Here is a 27,165-nt window from a genome sequence, read left to right on the forward strand (position 1 = left end):
TCTGCCGAATAATGTCAGTCAATCAATCGTATTTATTGAGCGCTTACTATGTGCAGAGCAATGTCGGCAGCATCTAGGAAGTGGGAGAGTAATTGGTGCTTATGACAGCAGATTGCCTCCTGCTCTGAAAAGGGAGATTTGTCAGTTTCCCTCTGATCCACTTAGGACACAGGTCTCCTGTGCTGAAACTAGCAGCACTCCAGAGAAGGGGAGAAGTCTCGGTGTGTCCGTCTGCCTTTTTGCGTCTCTGTCTCTCTCTCGTCAGAGCTGTTCAGTCCACTAGCCCTCTTTCTTAAAAACATTAATAAATAATTTCCAGGTAGGTTATTTTTCTTTTCAACCAAAGCTATCCCTTTCAAAGGAGTAGGGGACTAATATTTTCTACTGATACTCAAATGATATTTTCTACTGATATTTCTATGCTATTGAAATGACCAAGAAGCTTGAATATCAGTAATTTCAATTGCGGCATCAGCAACAAATATGTTTCTTAACGGTTTATTGGGTTTAGGGAATATCTTGTGTTCAAATAGTTCTATTCCAGCAGTTTAATTTTGTTTTGATCAAAAATATGAAAAATAATTAAATATCTTCCTTCATGAGTCTTACTTACAGATATGCTTTGTAAGGGTTTTTTGTAACTAAACTTTGGTTCTTAAAATATTGTATCTCTTCTGTTTAGGAATACGGTATATCCAAAGTTGAAAAACTAGAGATTGCCAAAGGCTACTGCACTCCTTTAGTTAGGAAGATTCGCTCAGATCTTCAGAGGACGCAAGATGATGACACTGTAAACAAGCTTCATCCCCTGTAAGAATTACAGTAAACTGTTAGCCTTACCCTAGGGCCTGTTATGAATCCAAATAAATGGTTTTGGTTTACTTGTATTGCTGCCATGTATGTTTAAATCAGATTTGCCATGCCTTTAGAAATTCCTTTTCAGCAGAAATTTTAAGTAATTGGCTAAACTACAGATTCCTTAATGCTGTATAATTGTCTGCAAAGTTATCTTTGAATTTAAGTGGCTTGGGCCTCACAGGGAAAAACAAATGCTAGTTTTCTCCAAAACAAAACCCCAAGGATACAGCAAATGATATAGAATGATGCAAAATGGCAGAATATCGACATAGACTCAGGCAGTGAATGAAACCGTTGTTTGGTTTGTCCTCGCGCTCTGATTTTTTTTTTAACAGATTGGCTGTTTTGTGTCTCTAGTTCATGTTGCTTGATGTACTTCACAATTTGTTTCTTCTAGCCTTTTTCCTCTTAAAAAAAAAAGTGAACATAACTCAACTTGAAGTATATTTTTGCTGTAAATCTAAATCCAAAGTTCAAGGTTTCCTCAATATGAGGTTCATGTCCAGAGTCCACATTTATTGGTTATAGTAAGGGATTAACTTTTCTCATTCGTCTTAGTGACTGTGAAAGAAATTGCCACCACAGGTGTTAACCTTCTTGGCTTGTTTATGTTCCCATTTTGCTACCCTGAAAGATTTATTTGTATTATTATTCTCGTCATTGTGGTATTTAAGTGCTTACTGTGTGACAAGCAGGTAGGACGTAGTCCCTGTCCCACATGGGGCTCACAATCTAGGAGTTATTCCTTTCCTTTTTCTCTCCACAAACCTTCCCATATCCTGTTCCTCAGCGATAGGAAAGGGGACGAAAAATATCCAAGAACCATGTCACCCAAGCAAAACCGTCAAACTAATTAGGCCAGGCAAGGAACTTAGTATGATCTGATACGGGTGTAGGATCTAAGTGCCTATCTTCAGAAAAATTTACCATGTTGGAGTACGATTAGGGCCAAGTATGTGCAGGTGGAGACTAGAAGAAGGATCTCACAATATAAGCATTCTTTTCCAAAACTGTGTTTGCCCCTTGCTGATAGTGGCCAGTAAATTATGGTTGTTTGGGTCTGGTTTAAACACAATTTACTTCTGATTTTAGGTATTCCAGAGGTGTGATGTCTCCTGAGCGTCACGTCCGAACGAGACTGTATTTTACCAGCGAAAGTCATGTACACTCTTTACTGTCCATTCTTCGTTACGGTGCCTTATGTGATGTAAGTAACCCTTCACTAAAACTTGAATGCCAGATATTATATGACTCCCCCTTCTAGACTGCGAGCCCACTGTTGGGTAGGGACCATCTCTATAAGTTGCCAACTTGGACTTCCCAAGCGCTTAGTGCAGTGCTCTGCACACAGTAAGCGCTCAATAAATACGATTGATTGATTGATTGGGCGACCACTGGAGGTTCTTGAGGCCTGGGGAGATGGGAAACGAACCCTTTTTTTGGCCAAATGGTCCAGGCAGCAGAGTGAAGTGTGGACTGGAGTGGAGTGGACAGAGAGAGAGGAGGCAGGGAGGTCAGCGAGGAGGCTGATGCAGCAGCCAAGGCAGGAGAGGACAAGTGAGCGTGGCTTAGTGGAAACCGCATGGTCTTGGGAGCCATGTACTTCCCAAGTGCTTAGTACAGTGCTCTGCACACAGTAAGCGCTCAATAAATACGATTGAATGAATGGATAATCCCCGCTCCGCCACTTGGCTGCTGCATGGCCTTGGGCAAGTCACATAACTTCTCTGTGCCTCAGTTTCTTCATCTGCAAAATGGGGATGAAGACTGTGAGCCCCCTGTGGGACCACCTGATCACCTTGTTACCTCCCCAGCACTTAGAACAGTGCTTTGCACATAGTAAGTGCTTAATAAATGCCATTATTTTTATTCTCTCTGCCTCAGTTACCCCATCTGTAAAATGGGGATTAAGACTGTGAGCCCCCTGTGGGACAACCTGATCATCTTGTAACCTCCCCAGCACTTAGAACAGTGCATTGCACATAGTAAGCGCTTAATAAATGCCATTATTATTATTATTATTCTCTGTGCCTCAGTTACCTCATCTGTAAAATGGGGATTAAGACTGTGAGCCCCGCATGGGACAACCTTATCACCTTGTAACCTCCCCAGCGCTTAGAACAGTGCTTTGCACATAGTAAGCGCTTAATAGATGCCATTATTATTATTATTTATTATTATTTGAACTAGCTATAGGTTTTCATGATTGGATTTTTATTACAGCTTTTCACTTTTAAAGTTTTCATTTGTTTACCTCAACACTAATTTTGTGCTGGAAACAACCACAGTACAGATAAAACTAGAGAAAGAGTGAACCTGAGCCTCCTACCAGCTATTCCTTAACCACAGTTACCACTTTACTGTGGCCAGTGCTAAAGTCAAAAGGTCCTCCCTTCCTCCCTGCACCTGAAAGGTTTAAAAATTGGACCTGGGGTATTTTGTTTTGTTTGCAATGTATAATATGCTTGAATTATCTCTTCTTTGCCCTTATGGAGCATTTGTTTATATTGATGTCTCTCTCCCCTCTCTCAACTGTAAGTTCACTGTGGGCAGGGAACGTTTCTACTAATTCCATTATGTGGTACTCTCCCAGAACCTAGTGTGGTGCTCAATAAATACTAATGCGTGATTGAGTATACTAGGGGAAAGACTTGTATACCTGATTAGATGTGGGCCTTCTCCTGAAAGAGCTTAGGCTTTTGGTAGAGTTATCTGATTAGTTTCTCTGTCTTGTATTTTATGCTAATAGCTAACAACTGTAGCCCCCAACATGTGCTCTAATCTGAAGGTGGCCCCTTCTTGTTTAATGGGGGATGGAAAACCAGAACCTGACATGTATGATTCCTTTGAAAATGTGGAACCGTCCCCAAAATTGCACCCTTCTTAGGCCATGAAGACCCAAAATAGGGGTGTCTGGAGCTAGGCTCGGCTGATAGAAGGTAAACCAGTGGTCACCCGGTGGTATTTAGTTAGCTCTCAGTGAACAGGGCTTCTCCTCCTCTTCACAAGCATCCAAGGTGAAGATTTCTGAGACAAGGACAGCTGTTTAACAAAGGCCAAGAGATAGTATTTCGAATACACACAGTCTGCCTTACCACATGTTTTCAATACGCATATTGGCTAGGATGCAATTAGGATATGTACTTCTGACAAAATGAGCATGTTGGGCTCAGCATGTCGTGTTATCAGAGAAAATATTTGCGTGCATGTGTGGCCTCAGAACAGGTGAGTACTACTGCACGAGTTTTCTTTAATGAAAGGTGTCTGAGGAACACAGCCCTTGCATTATAGAAGAGGTAGGTAGACTAGAAAAATGTAGAGCTGTTTAAGATTTTCAAAACACCGAATGGTGCTGGAAGATACTGCTGAATTCCACTGAATCCATCTTGTTGGTCAGAGTTGAAACAATTCGAAGTATTAAAATGAAATAGAAGAGCTCTGGCGAGAGTCGGAATGTATTTAACATGTAACCTTTTGGTTCAGGAATCTAAAGATGATCAGTGGAAGCGAGCTATGGATTATCTCAATGTCGTCAATGAACTCAACTACATGACTCAGATTGTTATCATGCTGTATGAGGACCCAAATAAGGTAATTGCAGCCCTTGCCAAGTTCTGTAATTCCCCAAATGCAAACAGTCTTAAGGTCCACATTTTAAAAATAGAATAATTGTTCTCCTAGGATCTTTCCTCAGAGGAGCGTTTCCATGTTGAGCTACACTTTAGCCCAGGAGCCAAAGGCTGTGAAGAAGACAAAAATTTACCGTCTGGGTATGGATACAGACCTGCCTCCAGGGAGGTTAGTTGGGGTTTTAAATGCTAGGTGTGCTTAGTTACCCAGTAACATGTGCCTATGCTGTATGGGTGTAAATTGAACTTTTGATTTTGGCAGGATTTAAGAACAGGTTTTTAAATTGGAATATAATAAAAATAATAATGATGGTATTTGTTAAGCACTTACTATGTGCCAAGCACTGTTCTAAGGGCTGGGGTAGATACAAGGTAATCAGGCTGTCCCTCATGGGGCTCAAAGTCTTCATCCCCATTTTAGAGATGAGGTAACTGAGGCCCAGAGAAGTTAAGTGACTTGCCCAAGGTCACACAGCAGACAAGTGGCTGAGCCGGGATTATATGACATCCACAGATCCACTCTGAAAGTTCAGGCATTTTTGTCTGATAAAATAGGAAATTTTAAATGGTATAGCCTTCATTTTTGTATATAATGTTTCAAGGGGAACATCTTTCATAATTCAGTGTTTCCAGTGAAAGTACCATTCAGCTCTCAAATAATTCAGAGGATAGTGTAACAGTGGCCCAGATGTGGAAGTGGTACCAGAAACAAGAGGGTTGCCCTGCTGCCAGAATTTGGTATCGGGCTGCTAACAACTTGCTTGTGGATTTTGAGAGCCACTTGTGGCCTTTGCTTATGGCCTTTGCTTATGGCCTGCAGAACCCTCCAAGGGCGCTTCTGGGGCACCTCAAAGCCAAGCTGAGGCTCGGGGGCCCCTTGTTGACCTAAGGCTGGCCTCGGTTTTCTTTGAGAGCACAGTGTTTGTGTGTCAAGGGGGCAAAAATGGGTCGTTTTGTGCTGAATCCTTGAAATTATTTAAAACCTTGGCTTGGTATGATGAGTGGGCTTTGATTATTGGAGTTTATATTATCGTCCTGTCGTAGATCATGGGAGAGATTCTAGGATCTTAAATGAGAAATCGTGCTCAGAAAGATAAGTGATGGCATTAAGTGAGCCAGATTCTTTGTGTTTCGCTACTCGTAAGCTTTTTTTCTGAAGCTGCATTCACTTAATCATACCCAGGATTTAGCTTTCGTGTCATGGGGAGTCTGACTCAGTACGTCAGAGTAATCCCATTATTTTAACTGAAAACATTAATTTTCGCAGAATAGTAAGATCCATTCGGGGAGACTTGCCATATATTACCAGTAAAAAAAGTTATTGACACGTTTTATATTTTGATTCTTGGTCTCTAAAGGATAATATTGTGAATTATTCCAGCCAAAGCTCATATTTCACATCAAGTGTACCATGTTCTCTACCTCTAGAGCGATGGCTCAAAGAAATCCTCACATAAAAACGATAGCGACGAGGAGCCACATGCTTCTAAAAGGGATGAACCCGATCGAGCAGTACTCATGTTCAAGCCCATGGTGTCCGATCCCATTCACATACACAGAAAGTCGCCACTTCCCCGATCTAGGAAGATTGGTCCAAGTGAAGTAAGTATTTCTGTGTATAGTCTTCCTGCCCAAAAACTAACTATTGTTTAAAAAAAAAAGAAAGAAAGAAAGGAAAAGAAAATACAGCTTTAGCAGTGGGATTTAATGGAACTCTGGAGTTTGGGAAATTCTGGATGGCAAGTCTTTCTGATTCAAATCAAAGTCTCTAAAACAGCACATGGATGTATATGTTGGAATTTTACAAGCTTTGTTGCAGAGATGTGTCTGTAAAAACGCCTTGTTTCACCTACAGCCAAAACTACTTCAATCCCCTACTCTAGCCCAACCTCCTCCCACTGGATTAAATTGATATTTTTGTACACCTTTTTAAAATATGATTTACTTAGGGGAATGTTTGGTTGGGGTAGGGAGAAAGATTGCTTCATCAAAGTAGCAACTCAGTCCAGTGGCACTGCAGTTTAAGGTAAGGAAGATCCAATTCAATTACCTGCCTGGCCAAATGAGAGCAGAAAGTTTGAGACATCAAGTCAAAGCCTGTAAGTGGTTTCATTGGCTTGCATAATGGGGGCCCTAATATTCATTCATTCACTCAGTCGTATTTATTGAGCGCTTACTGCGTGCAGAGCACTGTCCTGTCTTTTTTAGGTGTAAATTCAACAAAATCACTTGACTTCTCTGGGCCTCAGTTACCTCATCTGTAAAATGGGGATGAAGACTGAACCCCCTGCATGGGACAACCTCATCAACTTGCAACCTTCCCAGCGCTTAGAACAATGCTTTGCACGTAGTAAGCGCTTAATAAATGCCATCATTATTATTAAAATCGTACCATGATGAGTTCGGGAAAATTAAAACTAAGTGATCGGTGCTCCATTCCTGGTTGTTTTATCATGGGTTCATCTGTAGAATTAACCTGTATGCTGAAATTTTTTCATTCTGGCAAGTCAGGGCAAATCTGTATACCTGGTACTCCTGAAACTGCCAGAGACCCAATATCGGCAAAATGAGAAAAATCTTCGAAGATGGTCCTTAAAGGCCATTATGGATTTGGGGTTTGTTTGTTGTTGTGAGGTTTTTTTGTGGGGGGGGTACCAAATATGTTTTCGAAGAGAATGGAATAAGCAAATAACCCTTTGACACTTTTTTCTTTTTTGGGTGGGGGGAGGTGGGTACCAAATATGTTTTTGAAGAGAGTGGAATAAGCAAATAACCCTTTGACACTTTTTTTCTTTTTTTGTGTCTCTCCTAGTGTGGTTTGGTTACTCTCCCCAAATCATGGAAATGTTAACCTCACTGATCTCAAAAAGTTGAAATTGAATGTTTTCGTGGACACTGGTTTTTGCCATGCTCATTCCTTAGTTATTGTGGCAACACCCTTAAAAAGGAGCCATTGCTTAGTAGCTGAAGATGTAAGGGAAAATAAATTGTAGTTGAGATTTTTCTTGGTTCTTATCAATAATATATTTAAAGAAAGATCAACTATTACAAGGTCAGAAGTGTGATATTACAATTGCTTGATGAAGAAATAAGATACTTAAGTTTTATTCCCAACTACTTAAATTTCCGACTTGGGAATTGACCTGTAATGGTTACCATTTAATTTAGGGCAGTGATTTTCTTTTTTTTTGACATGGGATTAAATAACATGCTGGTTGTTGAATCAAATCCCATTTCATATTGTAATATTTCGCTGGCCTCCTCTTAGCCCTGAAGCTCTCTGCAAAAGAATGCTATATAAACAACGTCTAAATGTTGTGACATCTTTAATTTGCCAGAGATTTTGCTGAAATCGCTGCCCTAATTAGGTGGTTTTTCAAAATTGAAAAACACATTTGTAAGCCTTATTTTCTGTGAAGTGCTTAACTAGTTGCTTTCAAAAAATTATTTCTATGCCATGCTAAACTTTTACTTCCATAAGGTAGACAATTCAAGTAAAACCTTGAAGACTTTTTCCAGCGTCCACCACCTCCATGGAAATCAGAAGTTTGTACTTCCTAAAGACACACAGAGAAACAGACTATTCTCTTCATTTGGTGCAAGTAGATTTTACTCTGTCCTCCCTGTCTGAAACCTGAACATGCAAACATGTTAAATGGGAATGTTTGCTGCATGTTTTGCCTACTGAACTCTGCAAAATATCTCTGGAGGGGGTTGACAAATCGGTAGCTTGAAAGTATGAATTAAGTGCAGTTTGGCTTCCTCTTATTCTGCTACGGAATTTTAATTTTTTTTTTTTTGTTTGGCAGATAGTTTACATACATTTAAATCTCTTCGCTCCTTAGCACCGAAGTTCATTAGTGCTTTGGATTGAGAAGTACGTCCTGTACCACACAGTCTCTTGAAGTAGAATAGTTGAAACGTTACGGGTTGGGGGGGAACAGAAACGACTAGAAAATAGGAAAACTTGTCCTGTTTAATGAGGGAGGGAGAAAAACTATTAAGCAGTATGCGTATATGGAACAGCAAAAATATCTTCTAAAATGTTTTACCCTTGGGTGAAACTCATTTTCTAATGCAAAAATTTCAGTGTGAAATTGACTGAAGACTGAAAGTGTGGTCTAAAGTCGCATCCCTGATAAATGTTTTTTTTTTTAAATCATTACTGTTTAATAGTTTTGGAAGAGTGGCTAAAAGGGTGCAAACAAACTGTATTTTTTTTTTCTTTCTGATCATTTGGCTCTATTGTATCTAACTTTGCATGCTTTGCTGTTTTTTTGCCCCCTTTCTCACTTCCAGGAAGAGAGCCCCCTGAGTGTGTCTAACCCAGAGGGTACTGGTACCTGGCTGCATTACACCAGTGGTGTGGGTACTGGGCGTCGAAGACGCAGATCAGGGGAACAAATCACTTCTTCCCCTGTCTCCCCTAAATCATTGGCTTTCACATCCAGTATTTTTGGCTCATGGCAACAGGTTTTTAAACTTTACTTCATTCAACATTTTTGCGCATTCAGAGCGACAGACTGTCTTTAAGGACATCTAATCCCTTGTTTTGAATTGCTTTGAAAGTATAATGTCTCCCATTTGACCTTGAGTTGTGCATTTCAAAGGGCTTTCTTTATTTCTAAGGATGCTTGAGGGGGAAAAAAGCAATTGCATGCGTTTCGCAAGCTATTTCCCGAATCTTTTGGATATTTCCAAGTTGCATTGGTTTCTTGGAAGAATTCTAAATCTTGGAATTAGAGCTTGACTAATGACAAATTCTCGCTTTGGCTTAGTTGTCCTTTAAGACTTAAGAAACAGCAATGCTTAACTTGGAGATAGGTGATTTTTTTTGAAAAAAAATTTCTGTAACTGGCCAATTAAATGCCATTTGGAAATAGTTGGGAATTGAACCTTTTTGTACATCTCAGACATTTCGGTAGCCTAGTGTTAACTATGCAGGAAACAAACTCTAGCACTAATCATTCTCTCCTTCACCACTCCTTTATCTGGAGGCATCTAATTGAAGAAAAGAGATGAAACAGTACTTCTTCCATTGAGCTGAACAATATTTTGAAGATCTTCAAAAGATGAAAAATAATTTGCAATATTTCCCTAAGAGATTGGATTCAAAGTAAAGTGGATAATTCAGAGGGTAGTGTTTCGTTTTGGGTTTTTTTGCAGTGGCTGTTTTAATCCCAAAATATTGTTTTTGTCTTCCAATGGAAGGGGTGCTGTTACCCCTGATGCTTTCCTTTCTGAGAGTTTCAGCAATTTCCATTTTCCTTTTGGAAATTTAAGGAACTGGGTTATTTAAAAAAGGGATTATGGTATCCATTAAGGCTGTGAACATCTAAAAGGTTACTGTTATGAGAACGCGTGCATGGAACAGTAATTGTATGGTGACCTCAACAGTCTGTCTGTCTTTTCCTCTTTTGTGTTTTTCCCTTCCACTACAGGAGCAGTTTAAGACTGGGCATTTGATTTTTCTGTAAAGCTTTTTGCCAATCTATAAAATTGTCTCGTCATCAGTCTCGGCTCATACATTCTTTCCATCTCGAATGCCTGCTCAGCCCTACCTCATAGCAGGGTCCTCCTGTGACTTGGACTCCCTTCCGTAGGGGATCTTGCATGACTTTCCATGTCTCCCACCTCTCTACTAATATTTATCATACAGCTTATTAACCCTGTCTGTCTGGAACAGGCTGCTGTATCCAATGTAATGGAAGTTTGGCTTTGTGGTGGATCTGTTGGGCCTTATTTCTTTTGTCTTTGTTGTCCAGGTGGTTTCAGAGAGCAGTAATTACCTCCGAACACCAAGGACCCTGGTGGAACAAAAACAGAATGCTCTAGGTATGGCATGTAACTGAAGTCGCGTTCTTGTCATGCAGCATCTCGCGCACAGAGAGTTTTAGGTTTGATTCGGTGAAAACGGGGCCCAACCTTGTGCTCTGTGGAATACTTTATTGTAGGCTCATTTGGGGATAATTGATGGCACAGGGTTTTGTCAAAGCGAGTGCGTTTTTTCACGTGATTTTGAATGAGACACAAAAGAGTTACCCTAACTGAGGTCAGCCATGGTCTCGTGTGGTGTTTTTTGGGTTTGGCTTTTTTAAAAAAAATTATACGGGTGTGTTGCTTGAAAGCAGAACAACCTCGGTGTACACAATTGGCGAGTGTTCCATTTTGAGACATCTCACCTTATTTTATTTGTGAGAGACCGTTAAGAGACGCGAAAAGACACAACAAAAAAATCAGCACCTTCCCAGCCCTCTGAAGGAGGTTTTTAAAAGGCTTTCAGTTTGGGGGGATGTCTGCGTTTGGTTTTCACTTGTTGCAGATCTTCAGTTTGATGGTTGCAAAGCGTCACTGTTTCTTTTTAGTGATTGAATAGCACAATCTAATAGCAGTTATTTTTGGAACACTAAGCAGTCAGAAATGGAACCAGCCTTAGACTTATTTTCTATGATCTTTCTGATGTTTAGGAAATTAGTTTTAACCCTAACGATTGACAAGCTAGTATGAAGTAAATGGTGTTTTGCTATTGTGCCGCTTGTCTATAGGTTTTTAAGCTGAAAATTAAGTTCGTGTTAAAACTATGCTCATTATTATCGTAAAATGGAAGTATATTCTGCAGTCTTTGTGTTAAAGGTTCTGAACTCTTTGGTTACACCCCAGGCCTTGTGGAGATCCTCTTTTTCCTATAACTTTCTCTAACCAAATGCTTTGATCTGGTGATCTTAATTACAGATTTTAATTTCCCCACAGTATCTTGCTAAAACTGTGTATAATCTTCTCTTCCTTAATTGATGGAGCACTATACAGATGGTGGAAATTGATAAATTTGTATGCCCCGGTGAAGGTTCTGCTTGAGTTTAAAAGGCTTTTGCCACAAACCAGGCACCAGGTCTTTTTGATTTGTTATACATCACTTTTGCTCGGTTATATGTGTGTTTCATTGGGTGGCTCATTCACAAAGGACTTCAACCACCTATTGGTACAGATTCCAAATAATTCAAGCTTGTGTGTTTTTCTTAACAAGAAATAATTGTTTGAACTGTTTCACATGAGGAATCTAGCCTTGACTTTGTCGTGTGGGGAAAATGAAATCAAAGAGACCATTAAGTTAAGACATCAGAGGAAACACCTCCCATGGTTATTTAATTTTTTCCCCTTGGGCACGGAATGTAACAAAGGTACTCTGTGGAAGTGTTTCTTTTGTTTAATATGGCATTCTAAATTTAGAGACCTTGTTGGAATTCCCTCTTGCTAGGAGTATGATTTTTTTTTTTGTTTAGTATTATTTTTGCAAATTCTGGACTGTTAGGAGGTAACCTCTATGATGGGTTTTTTTTTTTTAATCATCAGTTTTTTCAGGTTGTGGATGATGCAGAAATCTTTTGATAGTCCTGTTTCTTTTTTTTTTTTTTTTTTACCTTGAAGAGATCTTGAAAGTTTTCTTTCCCAAACCTGACAAGAGAAAATGAAATGGAATGCCTTTGTTAAATCCTAGTCCTCCCTTTGTTCTTGGGGCAAAGGGTATGGGGATTCATGGAAGCGCAATAATTTATGATAGTTACCCCACTGACATTGCCAGCGTATTCTGAACCTGAGCAAAGCCCTGTCCCAAGCTGCCTTGTATGTGGTAAGAGCCGTGGTAATTGCATGCTGCATGCATCCCAGTGGAATGGAGGAATACCTGGTTGTTGTATGTATTCTCTCTAACTCCCATCAGGGACTCCCTGTGCGGGCCTGTTTAGCACCTCGGTACTCGGGGGCTCTTCAAGCGCACCTAACCTTCAGGATTATGCTCGTACTCATCGTAAAAAGCTGACTTCTTCTGGCTGCATGGATGGTATGTGCACACATGCACGCGCACACCCACCCATGACCATATACATCACACGAACAGGCAAGCCTTGAGCCACTGACCTAATTTAACGGAGTCTCAGAACTCCGCCTAATCTACGGATATATCAGTTCCCTCTTCTCTACTCACAACTTAATCTAGGTTCGTTGGTTTTAATTGTAGTTACTGGCTTCTGTTATACATACACAGTGGGACTGCAGAACCACACAGCATGTGCTTCTTCTTTTTTTTGTCCCCCCCGTCCCCTCCCGATAAAGTGATCCGAAAAGAGAAATGTCTTTCTCATTAATAATTTTAACCTCTGTTCCCCTTTTTCCTTTAATCACCTATTGACATTGAGTGAAAACATTGCCTGAGGCTTTAGAAGAAAACAAAAAAACGATCAAACTGTTGAGGTTTTAAGTTCCTAACAGAGCAGACTGAAAAATTCTAGGAGTTTTAAATGTGGTGGGGCGAACCTCTTGCTATTGCATTTTAGGTTTCAGATGATCTTTAAGGCACGTAGAGACTCATTAAAAGCAGGACAGAATTTTCAAGGAGACTGTATAATCCTCTCAGGTCTAAACTGCATTAAAACAACTTTTTCTCACACTCCACAAGTTTCCTTTTGCCAGTGCAACTTGGTGTATACCAGAATTGCCAGCTCATCCTGCTTTTCCTTCTCTCGTACACTCCGTTAAACACCTTGCGGTTATCAGCAAGCCTGTTTACTTCCTTTAACCCGTATTCAGCTTATATCCCTTCCCCGTGGTCCTTTCTGCATGCCACTTGATTCTAACTTTCTCATCTTCTTTTTTCCCCCCCCTCCTTTTTTAAATGTCCCTCTTTTGGTAGCGGTTATGAATTTCAGGTACCTGTTTTTCTCTTTCTCAGACGCCACACGTGGTTCTGCTGTTAAAAGGTTTTCTATCTCATTTGCTCGACACCCAACCAATGGTACGTTTTGCTTTTATTTTAAAAGATACTCCCTTGCTTCATTCCTTTTTATTTTTCTTTCATTTCAAGTTGTGGGGTGTACAGGATCACTCATCCTTCCAGACTTGGATCACAGCACAGTTTCAGCTTGTCACTCTTCATCCAAAATATCGATCCTGCCTAATTCCCCTTTCTACCTTTCATCCTTCAAACCGGGCAACTCCGCTAATTTACATGAAGATAACTTAAACTACACATCCATTTTTCTTTAATGGAAGCCCTTGAGCCTGAGTATGGTAATCAGTTGATGCTAAAAAGCCTTTGACTTTTTTCAGCATAAAAATGATGCAACCGTCAACATACTTAAATGAAAATTGAACATTAATAGCTTCTAAATCCTCAGTTGTGTTGACATTTTCCTTCGATTACATTTTCTGGTCATGACCCTGTTCTGCTGAGACAGTTAAATCGAGAGTGTGAAATTATTAACCGATATACGTTCTTCTCAGTGTGGACACTTGAGAGCTTTGCGGGGCCACAGACAGTATTTACTGATTTGACATTAAATAATCTTTTATTCTCATAATTATAAACAAAATAGCGAGGTCTGGTTATTTTTCCTCTGAAAGAGGGATGTTGCTCTCCTGTTCCACTGGAAGTCAGGATTTCCTCACTCGGATTCCTTTTTTTATTTATTTTATTTTTTTTTTTTAAAGGATCTGTGTGGAGGTGGGGGCCAGGGGTGGGAGTTGGGTTGAGGGAGGTGCCTGTCAAATCCCCTCCTGTTCCATTTCTTGGAGACATGATGGCGGAGATGGAGAGTTCTTATTCATCAAATGAAAAAGTACCAAATAGGTTTTGAACAAATGGTGCCTTAACAAGCAAGGGTTAGAATTCTCTTGGCTGAATTAAAGCCATTCAAACTCCTAAAATATTGCTGAAATCTTTGCCACCACTGGGGAATTTGGGTATGGGAACCAGCTTCCATTCTACTCTCAGATTTGGCTGCTAAAAATGAGTAAACTGATTTGATCTAATAACGTCTACATATAGATTTTTTTTTAACGTGAGTTTTAACATAAATTCATTTCCAAGCCATTTTTCATAATTCTGTGCATGCTATTTGCATACCCTTGAATGCTACAAACATATTCAAAGTTTCCATCTGTTCTTAAATTTTTTTTAACGTATTTGTGTTGTCTTTAACTGTTCTCTGGCTTCTCTTTTTCTCTTTTGCATTTATTATTTCCCTATTATTTCAACCATAACCCATTTCATAAACTTACCCATCTCTTTAGATCTAGGAACACGGCGCAGCTCATATCTTCTGTCAGTGTTTTGACCCTAAAGTGTGAGGGTCAATACAGATGCTCCTCCTTTTTTCCTCTGAGGAATATCTAGACTCTGGGGGTAGGGTTTTCATGCTTCTAAACCCGACAGCAGGAGGGCTTTTTAATGGTTTCAGGGGGGAAAAAAAACAGCTAGGGTCTTTAGGAAATGAAACTTTAAGGTAGTGTAGGGGCTGTTTGTGAGGTTTTCTTTGTTTCACTGGATTTAGATTTCAGACAAGTTTTACTGGCTTATTTTGACCATTCCTATATACCCGAACGGTAAGTTTCTCTGGTAGACGTTCAGACATTTGCAAAAAGATAAACAAATGTTTGACATCACTAGCTATGGCATACAGGCAACCTGTGGAATTTAGGGTAGCCTAAATTCATCCAAAATAATATCCAAATTCTGGCTTTGAGGTGAGCGCTGATTTAGGGCAAGCAGAATGTTGATACTCATGGAAGCAATGAGCAAACACTGACCAGGTATACGAAAACTGTGGACTCTTTATGACATTTCAAAATAAACTCAATCTCTCAGCTAGAACATGTCACGAATTCTGTTGACAGGGCGAGGTGAACAATTTAATACACGTGATCAGTTGACGTAAGTCAACTGTGGCAGAATTAGGATAGATGGGTAAATCCACTTAAGTCATTTCTGGGCAGAAAAAGGCTAAGAAACTTTGTAGAATGTTAAATTTGTGAGGTTCTTTGAGTTGCACCCTTTAAAGACCTGGTTCAAATTGTGTTAAACTTTAAAGACTCATTTCCTCTTGATAGAATGACATTTCTTAATAAGGTTGAAGAAAAACTGTCTGTTTCTTGTGCCCAGGCCTATTTGAGTTCCCAGTTATTTCCCTATTTCAATATAAAATTTCCCTAGGCCTCTCAATATGGCTGGTGCGGGCGGTGGGAACCTGGTAGAATTTCAACTCTTATTGCCATTTGGGGATTCCAATTTATATGCAGTTTATGGGGAGGCAAAAAAAAAAAAAGTCTTGCATGAAAAGTTGAATTTTTTAGATTTGGAAATTTGTGCCAAGCCAACCTATTTTCATGCCTGCGGTGAAGGTGCAACTAAGAATATAGAAGGGTTTATTATGTAAGGCCGCGTGTGGCCTGTTTTGCACATGAAAGTCAAATTGCTGCCTGAAACATTCCTGTTCTGTTTCATATGAACCTGGAGAAAACATTACAGCCCCTTAAAACCACTGGAAGTACTTGCATGATGAGAATGGACCGTGTTAATGCAGAAATATTCTAAGTAAAATGCTCATGCAAAAGCTGTTAGCCGGAAGTGTTTGGTGGGAGAGGGCTTTCTCAGGGACTTTTTAGTTGTAAAAACAGTCAACTTGAGAGAGAACTCAAGTATCCAGAATTATTAACTCTGAAGAGAAAGTAAACTTCAGAAATTTGGGGAAACTATCATTTTTTGGAGGGTGTGGAAGCAATTTTAAAAGTTGTAAAAGGATTTTTTTAAGGACACATCCTGTGTTTTTGTTTTTTTTTTAATCGTTTTGTTTTGGTGGTATTGAACAAGTGTGTGTAGTGGTCTCATAAAATGTCTTTTTCGTGTGAATGTATCTTAACTTTTAACTTGGTTCAACTGCACCCAGGCTGCAATTCACATGAATAGGAGTGATTAATTTAATTTGATAAAGTTAGTCTTAGATTCTTGAGTTAAAATATAGTCATGTTATTCCCATTTGATGTTAAGTCTTAACATTCAAAGCATTATTTTTGGCTTTGGCCAGGAAAAATATACATTTTGGAATACTGACTTATTGTTCTTATATTTTAATTTTTTAATTAGTAATTTTTAGGCTTCATGTATCTGGAACAGGTTGGCATGTCTACCTGTGTTCCACTGGTGTGATAGAGTTGATGTACCAGGCAGGACTTATTTACGGGGGTAAAAACCAGGTAATGGTTTAACCTCACTTCCTTTGAATGCCATAGGATGTCGAGGCATTTACTTTGTTGCCCTCCCACGTCCATTTCTCGGCAGGCCTTCGTCCAGGACTTCTTCCCCGCCAGGGTGCCTGGTGGCCCATATCGTTTCTCTCGTTGCCACCAAATATAATTGGAAGTCCATGTCTGGTTGCAGGTGGGGTGATTTAAGAAGGTAGGGATTAGGTAGGAGCGGTGGTAGTCCTGGGAAGGAGACTAGGGTGGAGGAGGAGGAGGAAGCACATTTTGAAGAAGACCGTAGCACTACTGACATTGAAGTTCACCTGGGAGCGCCTGTTTGGCTGAAAAAAACAATGCAGGATTCGCTGCCTGACCTTATTGGGCACACAAAAAGGGAGGGGAGGCTTGCTGGAGGAGGCGGGATTTTATGTTAGCTTTAAAGATGGGAAAAGTTGGGATCTGTTGGATTTGAGGAGGGAGGTCTAGGCAAGGGTAACCGGATGATCAGTGCATTGGTGGTGAAAGACAAGAGGGAGATACAGTTATGTTGCGTGGGAGGGGTGAACAGCACAAGTTGGTGAGCAGTGGTTAAAGAGAGCAGATAAGTACAATGGGAAAAGTTGATGGAGACCCTGAAACCTGATGGGGGAATTTTAAATTTGATGCAAAGGGAATGGGAAACCAGGGGAGGACACTGAGGGCTGGGGAGATGTGCGCCCAGCAAAGCTTGAAGAAGACAGTCCACATGGCATTATCTGCTAGAGACCGGAGGGGTGAAAGGCTGAGGGCAAGAAGACTTCTAACAGTAGTCTAGCTGTAATATGACCAGTGGTGGAGGTTTGAGAAGCACATTTTCAGGATAGAAAGGTTGGGGTGGGGGGGATGGTGTGAGAAGGACAACAGGAGACAAAGAGGCAAAAATGGAGGGCCCCAAAAGACATGGGAGTTGATCTGGAGGCTAAAGCAGATGGTCCTGGAGCCAGGGAACAGAATCTAAGCGAAAAGAGAAGAGATCCAAGGGAAAGTGAAAGGGAGGAAAGGTTAATGGTGAGGAGGCTGTAGAGGACCAAGAGTGAGGAGTCGGTCAGTCAAGCGTATGGATTGAGCACTTACTGTGTGCAGAGCACTGTGCTAAGCACTTGGGAGAGTACACAGTAACAACCTAACAGGCCCATTCCGGGGACAGAAAGATTTGGCGGAGAGGTTAGTGGGCTGGTAGGGGAAAGAGCCCGGGGGGGCCCAACAGAGGAGGAAAGAAGGCAGAGTAGTGGGGGTTGGGGGAGCTACAGGAAAAAGGTTGGCTTTCCTGCACTTTGGAATCATTCCTGATGTTCAATGTACTTGTATCTTGATGTTATTCCTGTTTGAAAGCGTATGTCCACTGGAAAATCCCCCCCACGCTGTCTTGCGGTGAACGACAGTCCTTGAACCCTTTTTCTCCAGGGGAAAAAAGCCCCGACTGTAGAACTCTCAACGGAAAATTGTCTGCTTTGTGACGTCTTCTTTGATTTTTATATACTACAGTTCTTCTGTGTCTGAATGATAGCTGTGGATTTAAGTGTTTACTATGTGCCAAGCACTGTACTAAGCACTGGGATGGTTACGATATAAGCTGATCGGACACGGGCCCTTTCCCACGGGGGCTAAGCAAAACCTAGAATCCTAATCAAGGTGGAGGCCCTGAGGATGGTTTAATGGGACAGTCTGTGTGTGGTGGGATCCGGTGCCAGTACCGTTGTGCGCAGTGTCCGATTTCATGGTTTAAAAGGTGCCTGAAATGTTTACATGTTGCTTAAAAAAAAAGAGAGATCAACTTTTTCATTCATTGCTATGCAGTGGTCTTTTTCCATTTGCAGCGACACCTTTTCTTGCTTCCAACGATGTTTTTTTATTCTGTTCCAGGGTTTGAACTGTATTCCATGGTGCCTTCTATCTGCCCTCTAGAAACTCTACACAATGCCCTATCTTTAAAGCAGGTGGACGAATTTCTCGCTTCAGTTGCCATGCCATCAACCGACAGTCGGCCAGAGATACCGTCTGCTCTTTGTAGGAAAAAGTTATTTTTTTGTTATCTGCATGAACTAATCTGGGCCCCGAAAATAGCATGTGAAATATTTAATCAGTTAAGAGTCTTAAAGGGATCATTCGGCTTCTTGAAAACTGACTTGAAGCTAAACATTTTCAGCATCCGGTATATTTATCCAAGTTCCCCAGCATCTGCCTAAGTTTTGCTGAAAGTAGTTTGTTTTAGTTAAAATAGATATGAAATATTTAATCAATTAAGAGTCTTAAAGGGATCATTCGGCTTCTTGAAAACTGACTTGAAGCTAAACATTTTCAGCATCCAGTATATTTATCCAAGTTCCCCAGCATCTGCCTAAGTTTTGCTGAAAGTAGTTTGTTTTAGTTCAAATAGATATTGATTTTACGGGGTTTTTTCCTCTTGAAATTTGTCTTTGAGGGTCGTTTGACTCAAGAAGCTATATTGGGCAGGAAGGGAGGGGATGTAATACAGCTCTGCACACAGGCCTGCCTTTGAATTAATAACATTGCTCACTCAGTAGTCTCTCAGGCATGATAATATAGTAATACTCGAATTATTTAAAACTCTTTAAATGGTTTTGCTTTTAATTCAGGGCAATGTTAGAATGAAATTAAAACATTTTATTAGCATAAACCTGGGCTTCAGGAGTCAGTGAGAGGAGAAGGCAGGAGCGGTCTGCAGGTGGGGAAACTGATCCACAAGGAATGGAAATCTGGCCTTGGAGCGAGGGGAAATGTGAAAAGGGAGGGCCCTGATTATGGCTAGGAAGTCAATCTGCTGCAGTTTACACAGCTGAGCGTTTTTGAGGGGTGTGGGGAGTGGAAAGGATTTTGCTTGTTAGATGTAAAGAATGTCTTATTTTTTCTTAGGGTGTTTAAGTCCTTACTATGTGCCAGGCACTGTACCAAGTGCTGGAGTAAATACAAACTAATCAGGTTGGACACAGTCCCTGTGCCACGTGGGACTCTCAGTCAATCCCCATTTTACAGATGAGGGAACTGAGGCACAGAGAGGTGAAGTGACTTACCCAGGGTCACATAGGGGGCAAGTGACAGAGCTGGAATTCGAACTCAGGTCGTTCGGACACCCAGGTCTATCCACTAGGCCATGTTGCTTCTGGTGGCCTGGGTATATTTAAGTAGAATGCAGGGGGTCATCAGACTGAGTAATCTCTCTTGTATTTGCTCTGTTTTATACAGATACTGATTGCAGAAGAATCCAAATTAGACAGTGAGGCCTAATTTGAATTACTCTCTGTACATTTAGGATCAGTAGTAAATTCACTGAAGCAGCAGAAACGAGGCAGCTGTTTTTTGTTTATGTATTTTTTTGTCTTGTAGCCTGTTCTGCGGGTTCTAGTCCACATTCTAGAAGAAAAATGTCTTTAAATACTTACACTCCTGCAAAGATCCTCCCTACACCTCTTGCCCCCGCGCAGCACGGGAAAGCAGCCGGTAAGTCAGCTTTGTGTGAGATTTCTCTTTTTTTTGAGGCTGGCTGACAGTGTGGACTAACTTGCCCTTTTTCAGGTAAAATGCTTAGTCTGTGTTCTCAGATGCAGAGCTTCGTCTAGTGACGTGCCCAGCGAGGTTTCTCTTCTCCCAGTAGATGACGATGCTGAAACTAATGGCTTACAGGCTCTTCTGTTATGTGTGAAATATTGCTTGTAGGGAGGAGTGGTCCCCATCCCTCGCATCTCCATACCTTGGGTGCCACCTGCCCCTCCTTCCCCGCTTCTTCCCCAGAAGTGGGGCTCCAGTTCGGGCTGGACAGCCAGGCTGCCTGCAGGGGAAGATGGCTAGCTCCGGGCTCAGTGCAAGAACTGGGCCAGGATGATGATAATAATAATTAATAATGGTATTTAAGCGCTTACTATGTGCCAAGCACTGTTCTAAGCAACATGGTAGATTCAAGGTAATCAGGTTGTCCCACGCGGGGCTCAGTCTTCATCTCCATTTTACAGATGAGGGAACTAAGGCCTGGAGAAGTGAATTGGCTGGCAGACAAGTAACGGTCCCTACCCGACAACGGGCTCACGGTCTAGAAGGGGGAGACGGACGACAAAGCCGAACTAGCCTGGGCTCTTTCCACTAAGCCACGCGGCTTCTCTATCAGGCGGCTCCAGGGCTGCGCCCCACCTGGGGTCACAGTGGGAAGGGTCCGTCTCGTCGTCCTCGTCGTGGCTTTAGAAACTGCCCCCTCACCCCCACCAACATACACGGCCCAACCCAGACTGGGTTTCAGGGACCCTGCCTCCATCAGAGGCTGCCCACTTCACCCTCCTCCCTCATCACTGGACTAATCTTGGCTCAGCCAAGCTCAGGACTCCTCTCTAACCCCCCCCCGCCCTTATCCCTGGGGCCCAGCGTGACCCAGTTTTTTTGTTTTGTTTTGGGTTTCTTTCCTCCTAAGATATCTCTGGCATGCGCTCTTTCTCTCGGACGGTCACTCTCAGTCTCTCTCCCTTCTGACGGGCAACACGTAAAGGCACCCGCAGACGGCGAGTCCCGGAGTCAGGAAAATGGAAAAGTAGACACGCCCACGGTGCAGGCTGGGAGCCCCTCCTGGCTTGAGGATGGGGTGAACGGTGCTGTATTCTGTTGAGGTTGGGACTGAGAATTATTATTATTATTATTATGGTACTTGTTAAGCGCTTATTGTGTGCTAGGCACTGTTCTAAGCGCTGAGGTTAATCAGTTTGAACACAGTCCCTGTCCCCCCTGGGGCTCACACGCTTAATCCCCACTTGACAGATGAGGGAGAATTATTATTATTATTATTATGGTACTTGTTAAGCGCTTATTGTGTGCTAGGCACTGTTCTAAGCGCTGAGGTTAATCAGTTTGAACACAGTCCCTGTCCCCCCTGGGGCTCACACGCTTAATCCCCACTTGACAGATGAGGGAGAATTATTATTATTATTATTATGGTACTTGTTAAGCGCTTATTGTGTGCTAGGCACTGTTCTAAGCGCTGAGGTTAATCAGTTTGAACACAGTCCCTGTCCCCCCCGGGGCTCACACGCTTAATCCCCACTTGACAGATGAGGGAGAATTATTATTATTATTATTATTATTATGGTACTTGTTAAGCGCTTATTGTGTGCTAGGCACTGTTCTAAGCGCTGAGGTTAATCAGTTTGAACACAGTCCCTGTCCCCCCTGGGGCTCACACGCTTAATCCCCACTTGACAGATGAGGGAGAATTATTATTATTATTATTATGGTACTTGTTAAGCGCTTATTGTGTGCTAGGCACTGTTCTAAGCGCTGAGGTTAATCAGTTTGAACACAGTCCCTGTCCCCCCTGGGGCTCACACGCTTAATCTCCACTTGACAGATGAGGGAGAATTATTATTATGGTACTTGTTAAGCGCTTATTGTGTGCTAGGCACTGTTCTAAGCGCTGCGGTTAATCAGTTTGAACACAGCCCTTGTCCCCCCTGGGGCTCACATGCTTAATCCCCACTTGACAGATGAGGGAGAATTATTATTATGGTACTTGTTAAGCGCTTATTGTGTGCTAGGCACTGTTCTAAGCGCTGCGGTTAATCAGTTTGAACACAGCCCTTGTCCCCCCTGGGGCTCACATGCTTAATCCCCACTTGACAGATGAGGGAGAATTATTATTATGGTACTTGTTAAGCGCTTATTGTGTGCTAGGCACTGTTCTAAGCACTGAGGTTAATCAGTTTGAACACAGTCCCTGTGCCCCCTGGGGCTCACACGCTTAATCTCCACTTGACAGATCAGGGAGAATTATTATTATTATTATTATTATGGTACTTGTTAAGCGCTTATTGTGTGCTGGGCACTGTTCTAAGTGCTGAGGTTAATCAGTTTGAACACAGCCACTGTCCCCCCTGGGGCTCACACGCTTAATCCCCACTTGACAGATGAGGGAACTGAGGCGCAGAGAAGTTAAGTAACTTGCCCAGGTCGCACAGCAGTCATGTGGCAGAGGCAGGATTAGAACCCAGGCCCGTGCCCTATCCACTTAGCTTCGTTGCTTCTTGGCCCATTTCTTGCATCCAGAATGGTCAGGGAGCACTGCCTTCACTGCCGCTCATGTCCCTTCTTGGAATTGACGCTCCTCAATTGGGCGGGAGGGCGGGAGGGGGCTCGAATAGGCCCGTAGGCAAGGATTGGGAGGGAAATGGGTAGTGCGTATCAGGTCCAAATCTTGCAGACAAACAGTACCGAAAAGATGGCCAAAATGCTGTTTAGCTCCTACCGAATAAAAGGCTGGAAAGGGAGAATTTCCAGCAGAGTGAGAATAAGCAATAAAGGCAAACGATCAATAATAATAATGGCATTTATTAAGCACTTACTATGTGCAAAGCACTGTTCTAAGCGCCGGGGGGTTACAAGGTGATCAGGTTGTCCCACGGGGGGGCTCACAGTCAACCCCGATTTTACAGATGAGGGAGCTGAGGCCCAGAGAAGTTAAGTGACTTGCCCAAGGTCACACAGCTGCCAATCGGCAGAGCTGGGATTTGAACCCACGACCACTGACTCCAAAGCCCGGGCTCTTTCCACTGAGCCACGCTGCTTCTCTTAATAAAACACTTAATAAAACTCTCAGTAAAACACTTCTCTCAGGGTGGAGAGATGCCATCATCTCCCCATTCCCACTCATGTCCCCTCTTGGAATTGACGCTCCTCATTTGGGCGGGAGGGGGCTTGAATAGGCCCGTAGGCAAGGATTGGGAGGGAAATGTGTAGTGCGTATCAGGTCCAAATCTTGCAGACAAACAGTACCGAAAAGATGGCCAAAATGCTGTTTAACTCCTAGCGAATAAAAGGCTGGAAAGGGAGAATTTCTAGCAGAGTGAGAATAAGCAATAGAGGCGAATGATCAATAGTAATAATAATAATGATGGCCTTTATTAAGCGCTTACTATGTGCAAAGCACTGTTCTAAGCGCTGGGGGGTTACAAGGTGATCAGGTTGTCCCACAGGGGGGCTCACAGTCAACCCCCATTTTACAGATGAGGGAGCTGAGGCCCAGAGAAGTTAAGTGACTTGCCCAAGGTCACACAGCTGCCAATGGGCAGAGCTGGGATTTGAAGCCACGACCACTGACTCCAAAGCCCGGGCTCTTTCCACTGAGCCACGTTGCTTCTCTTAATAAAACACTTAATAAAACTCTCAGTAAAACCTTCTCTCAGGGTGGAGAGATGCCACCATCTCCCCGTCCCCAAAGGCCGGTCAGGCTCTGGCCTGACCCCGGGAGGTCCCCCCCATTCCCTCCGTGGAGAGGAAGGACCCTCAAAATGTCTTGCCAGTTGCAAGACCAGCCATCCCCCCCTCAAAGGAGTCCAAATGGTGATGCTGCTCTTTGAGGACGATCTGATGAAACTTGGGTAGAAATCTCCCTTCTTGATCTCCAGCTGGCAGGGTGGTTAATAGATCGAACCTGATGACTCTTTCCCCAAGGAGCGAATGGGTTTTTTTTTTTTTTGTCAGCCTTTGGCTGTTGTAATATTCCATCTAAGAACTTGATTGTAAAATAGCACTGAACAGAAAAATGTATGGATTTTTGTTTTGGGGGGGTGGTTTTGTTAAGCGCTTACTATGAGCCAGGTACCAGAGTAAATTCAAGGTAATTGGGCCCTGTCCCTCATGGAGCACACGGTCTTAAGTCCCATTTAAGTACCTCCTCCAGGAGGCCTTCCCAGACTGAGCCCCTTCCTTCCTCTCCCCCTCGTCCCCCTCTCCATCCCCCCATCTTACCTCCTTCCCTTCCCCACAGCACCTGTATATATGTATATATGTTTGTACATATTTTTTTACTCTATTTTATTTGTACATATCTATTCTATTTATTTTATTTTGTTAGTATGTTTGGTTTTGTTCTCTGTCTCCCCCTTTTAGACTGTGAGCCCACTGTTGGGTAGGGACTGTCTCTATGTGTTGCCAATTTGTACTTCCCAAGCGCTTAGTCCAGTGCTCTGCACACAGTAAGCGCTCAATAAATACGATTGATGATGATGATGATGATTTGGAGTCAGAGGTCAGGGGTTCGAATCCCGGCTCCGCCACATGTCTGCTGGGTGACCTTGGGCAAGTCACTTAACTTCTCTGAGCCTCAGTTACCTCACCTGTAAAATGGGGATGAAGACTGCGAGCCCCACGTGGGGCAACGTAATCACCTTGTATCCTCCCCAGTGCTTAGAACAGTGCTTTGCACATAGTAAGCGCTTAACAAATGCCATCATTATTATTATTATTAACAGACGAGGTAACTGAGGCACAGATAATAATAATGATGAATTATTATTATTTAACAGACGAGGTAACTGAGGCACAGATAATAATAGTAATGATGATGATGGCATTTATTAAGCGCTTACTATGCTCAGAGCACTGCTTCAAGCGCTGGGGAGGTTACAGTGTGATCGGGTTGTCCCACGGGACTCACAGTCTTAATCCCCATTGTACAGATGAGGTAACTGAGGCACAGAGAAGTGAAGTGGCTTGCCCAAAGGCACACAGCCGACAAGCTGATTTGAAGCCATGACCTTTGACTCCAAAGCCCAGGCTCTTTCCACTGAGCCACGCTGCGTCTCAGTATGTCTTGGTTGGATATTAATCTCCATATAATTTTGATATCAACCACAACCCTAAGCTCACGTCTCTGGTATTTTTGTTTAGCTGGAACCAGCGGGACTTCTGGCAAGTCTCCAGCGAGCACCTCATCTCCCAAGCAGAGTCCCCGTGTCCGAGGGGAGGACAAAGCGGCTACACCGAAGAAGTAAAATCCTTCAAAGCAAACTGGGACTAGTATTCCAAAAAGGTGTCCCTTGGTCGGGGGGAAGAGAGCTAAACTAAACCGAAAACTGTCAAAGCCATCCATTTCCGTCTCTGGCAGCGCACTTGTCTGTACAATTTGAAACAGTTTTCAGAGCTGGAACACGTTTTTGTAAGTATTCAGGTAAAAAGGGTCTTTTGTCATTAACCGTCTTGAACTATGTTCGACAAAGGTTTCCTGAAGCACTCGAGTGTCTGATGTTTACCATGCGCCCGTGGACGGTGGGAGAGGCATCAAAGTAATGCCACCGATTTGAGGGTCTGGGCTAGCTGCCACAGGGAAACCTCTATTTTCAGGGGATTTTTTAAATTGGCTATGAAAACCTCTGGGCTTAAGGTGAAACTCGGCAGCCAAGATTTCAACCTGAAAACGCTTTTTATTTAATTACGTTTCCAAAGAGAGCTTATTGACCATTTAGGTTAGAGTCATTTTTTCTTGTTGTTGTTGTTGTTCGTTCTTTCTCAAACGACCACATATGCTGCAATATTTAGACTCGGATGGGTCGGCGGAGAAAGGGACTTTCCTCCATCCTTTGCATTGAATCATCTCGACTGGCGAGTCTGGGTCAAGGTCAACACTTTCCGTCATCTCAGAAATTGCACAGCGACGGTTATGCGTACCTGTTAATATTTGTGTATAGTCATTCTTCTGTGGAAAAAAAAATATGGTTTATTTTCTTATAAGGAGCGTTTTTGTTTATCAGGACTATGGCTTTATTATTTAAGTCTGTATTAAAAAAAAAAAAGAAGCCTTTGGTTTCGTTTAAAGGGATGGATTCTGGCAGTAGAAATTGTAAATAGCGGGCACCTGGCTTTCAGTGGTGCTGACCTTTTTCGTCCTTAAGGGACTCAATCCTAAAGGTGGAGATGGCAGCGTTAGCAGGAGGAACTGCGGGATGGGCTGCAGCTGCTCTCTGAATTTTGGGAGAACGGAGCGGGCTTCGGCACGTCGTCACGCCGTTGCCGTTCTTAGCTCGGCTGCGCTCGACGGATGGCGTTAAGAGAAAGTCGGTCTCGAGCATTTAAAAAGGGGCCCTTTTTAAAGTGTAGTTTCGTAGAGCAATCGTCTCAAAGTGGTGTGTGTTTGTGGCTTCGTCTGTGATAGGAAGAATTATTCTCCTTCCCGTAATTCTCCGCCTCGGTGCGCCTCTTCGCTGCTCCACCCCTTGAAACTAGAAGCCAAGCACTCGGGCATAATATTAATACCATCATCATCAATCGTATTCCACGTATTCCAAGAATTCCACATATGGCAAGTCCTCCAACTTTCCTTGTAACGTTATGAGGGCTTTGAACTTCAACATTTGGGAACAGGATTTTCGTGATTTTTGCAGTGAAGGTGGGTGACCTAGGGAATAGCAGATAGAAAATAGGTATAGTAAATGCTGGCGTTCTAAAGGTACCAAATACAAAAGATTCAGTCTACATACTTGATACATTTTGCACTCTGAAATGCAGTCTACGATGTTGGAAGCTGTTGTCTCGTAACTGTCTGAATAGTCATATGTTGGCAGGGTTTAAAGGCTGTTGGAATTAAATGTACTTATCATTCCATTCCCCCCCTGTTACATTGAAAAAGGTGTGGGGGGGTGGGGGGGGGGGGAGCTGAGTTGAATAAAAACGATTTTAATGCATAATCTGCACCTGTTCCTTGAATTGGAGGTTGATCACCTGTGTGGGAGGGGATTGGAAGCTTTGGGGACCTCCCGGTGGGAATATGTGACTCTGAGACATACAGGAACCCGTTGTTTTGGAAGCCGGCTGTGTCTCTGGCCGCCTAATTTTCCACTCCCGCGTGTGAAAATAGGGT

The 27,165-nt window shown here is 42.5% G+C and overlaps 1 protein-coding gene across 5 annotated transcripts in view; it reads left to right on the forward strand.

Moving 5' to 3' along the window:
* Positions 1-26,947, forward strand: part of PPIP5K2 (diphosphoinositol pentakisphosphate kinase 2) — a 71,950-nt gene extending 45,003 nt beyond the window's left edge. Inside the window, exons 20-31 of one of the 5 annotated variants that reach the window (XM_038759551.1) lie at positions 683-810; positions 1,951-2,065; positions 4,342-4,449; positions 4,540-4,656; positions 5,916-6,089; positions 8,787-8,960; positions 10,253-10,322; positions 12,205-12,324; positions 13,213-13,275; positions 18,402-18,545; positions 19,884-19,997; positions 25,200-26,947. In XM_038759551.1, the coding sequence (XP_038615479.1) occupies positions 683-810; positions 1,951-2,065; positions 4,342-4,449; positions 4,540-4,656; positions 5,916-6,089; positions 8,787-8,960; positions 10,253-10,322; positions 12,205-12,324; positions 13,213-13,275; positions 18,402-18,545; positions 19,884-19,997; positions 25,200-25,303 (1,431 nt within the window). In that variant the 3' untranslated portion in view covers positions 25,304-26,947. Of the gene's footprint in view, positions 1-682; positions 811-1,950; positions 2,066-4,341; positions 4,450-4,539; positions 4,657-5,915; positions 6,090-7,968; positions 8,767-8,786; positions 8,961-10,252; positions 10,323-12,204; positions 12,325-13,212; positions 13,276-18,401; positions 18,546-19,883; positions 19,998-25,199 lie in introns of those variants that run through there. The other 4 variants (XM_038759552.1, XM_038759553.1, XM_038759554.1 and 1 more) reach the window with 4 other exon arrangements.
* The last annotated feature ends 218 nt before the right edge of the window (positions 26,948-27,165 follow it).

This window comes from Tachyglossus aculeatus, chromosome 17 (genome assembly GCF_015852505.1).
Source record: "Tachyglossus aculeatus isolate mTacAcu1 chromosome 17, mTacAcu1.pri, whole genome shotgun sequence".
In the NCBI taxonomy this organism is placed as follows: Eukaryota; Metazoa; Chordata; class Mammalia; order Monotremata; family Tachyglossidae; genus Tachyglossus; species Tachyglossus aculeatus.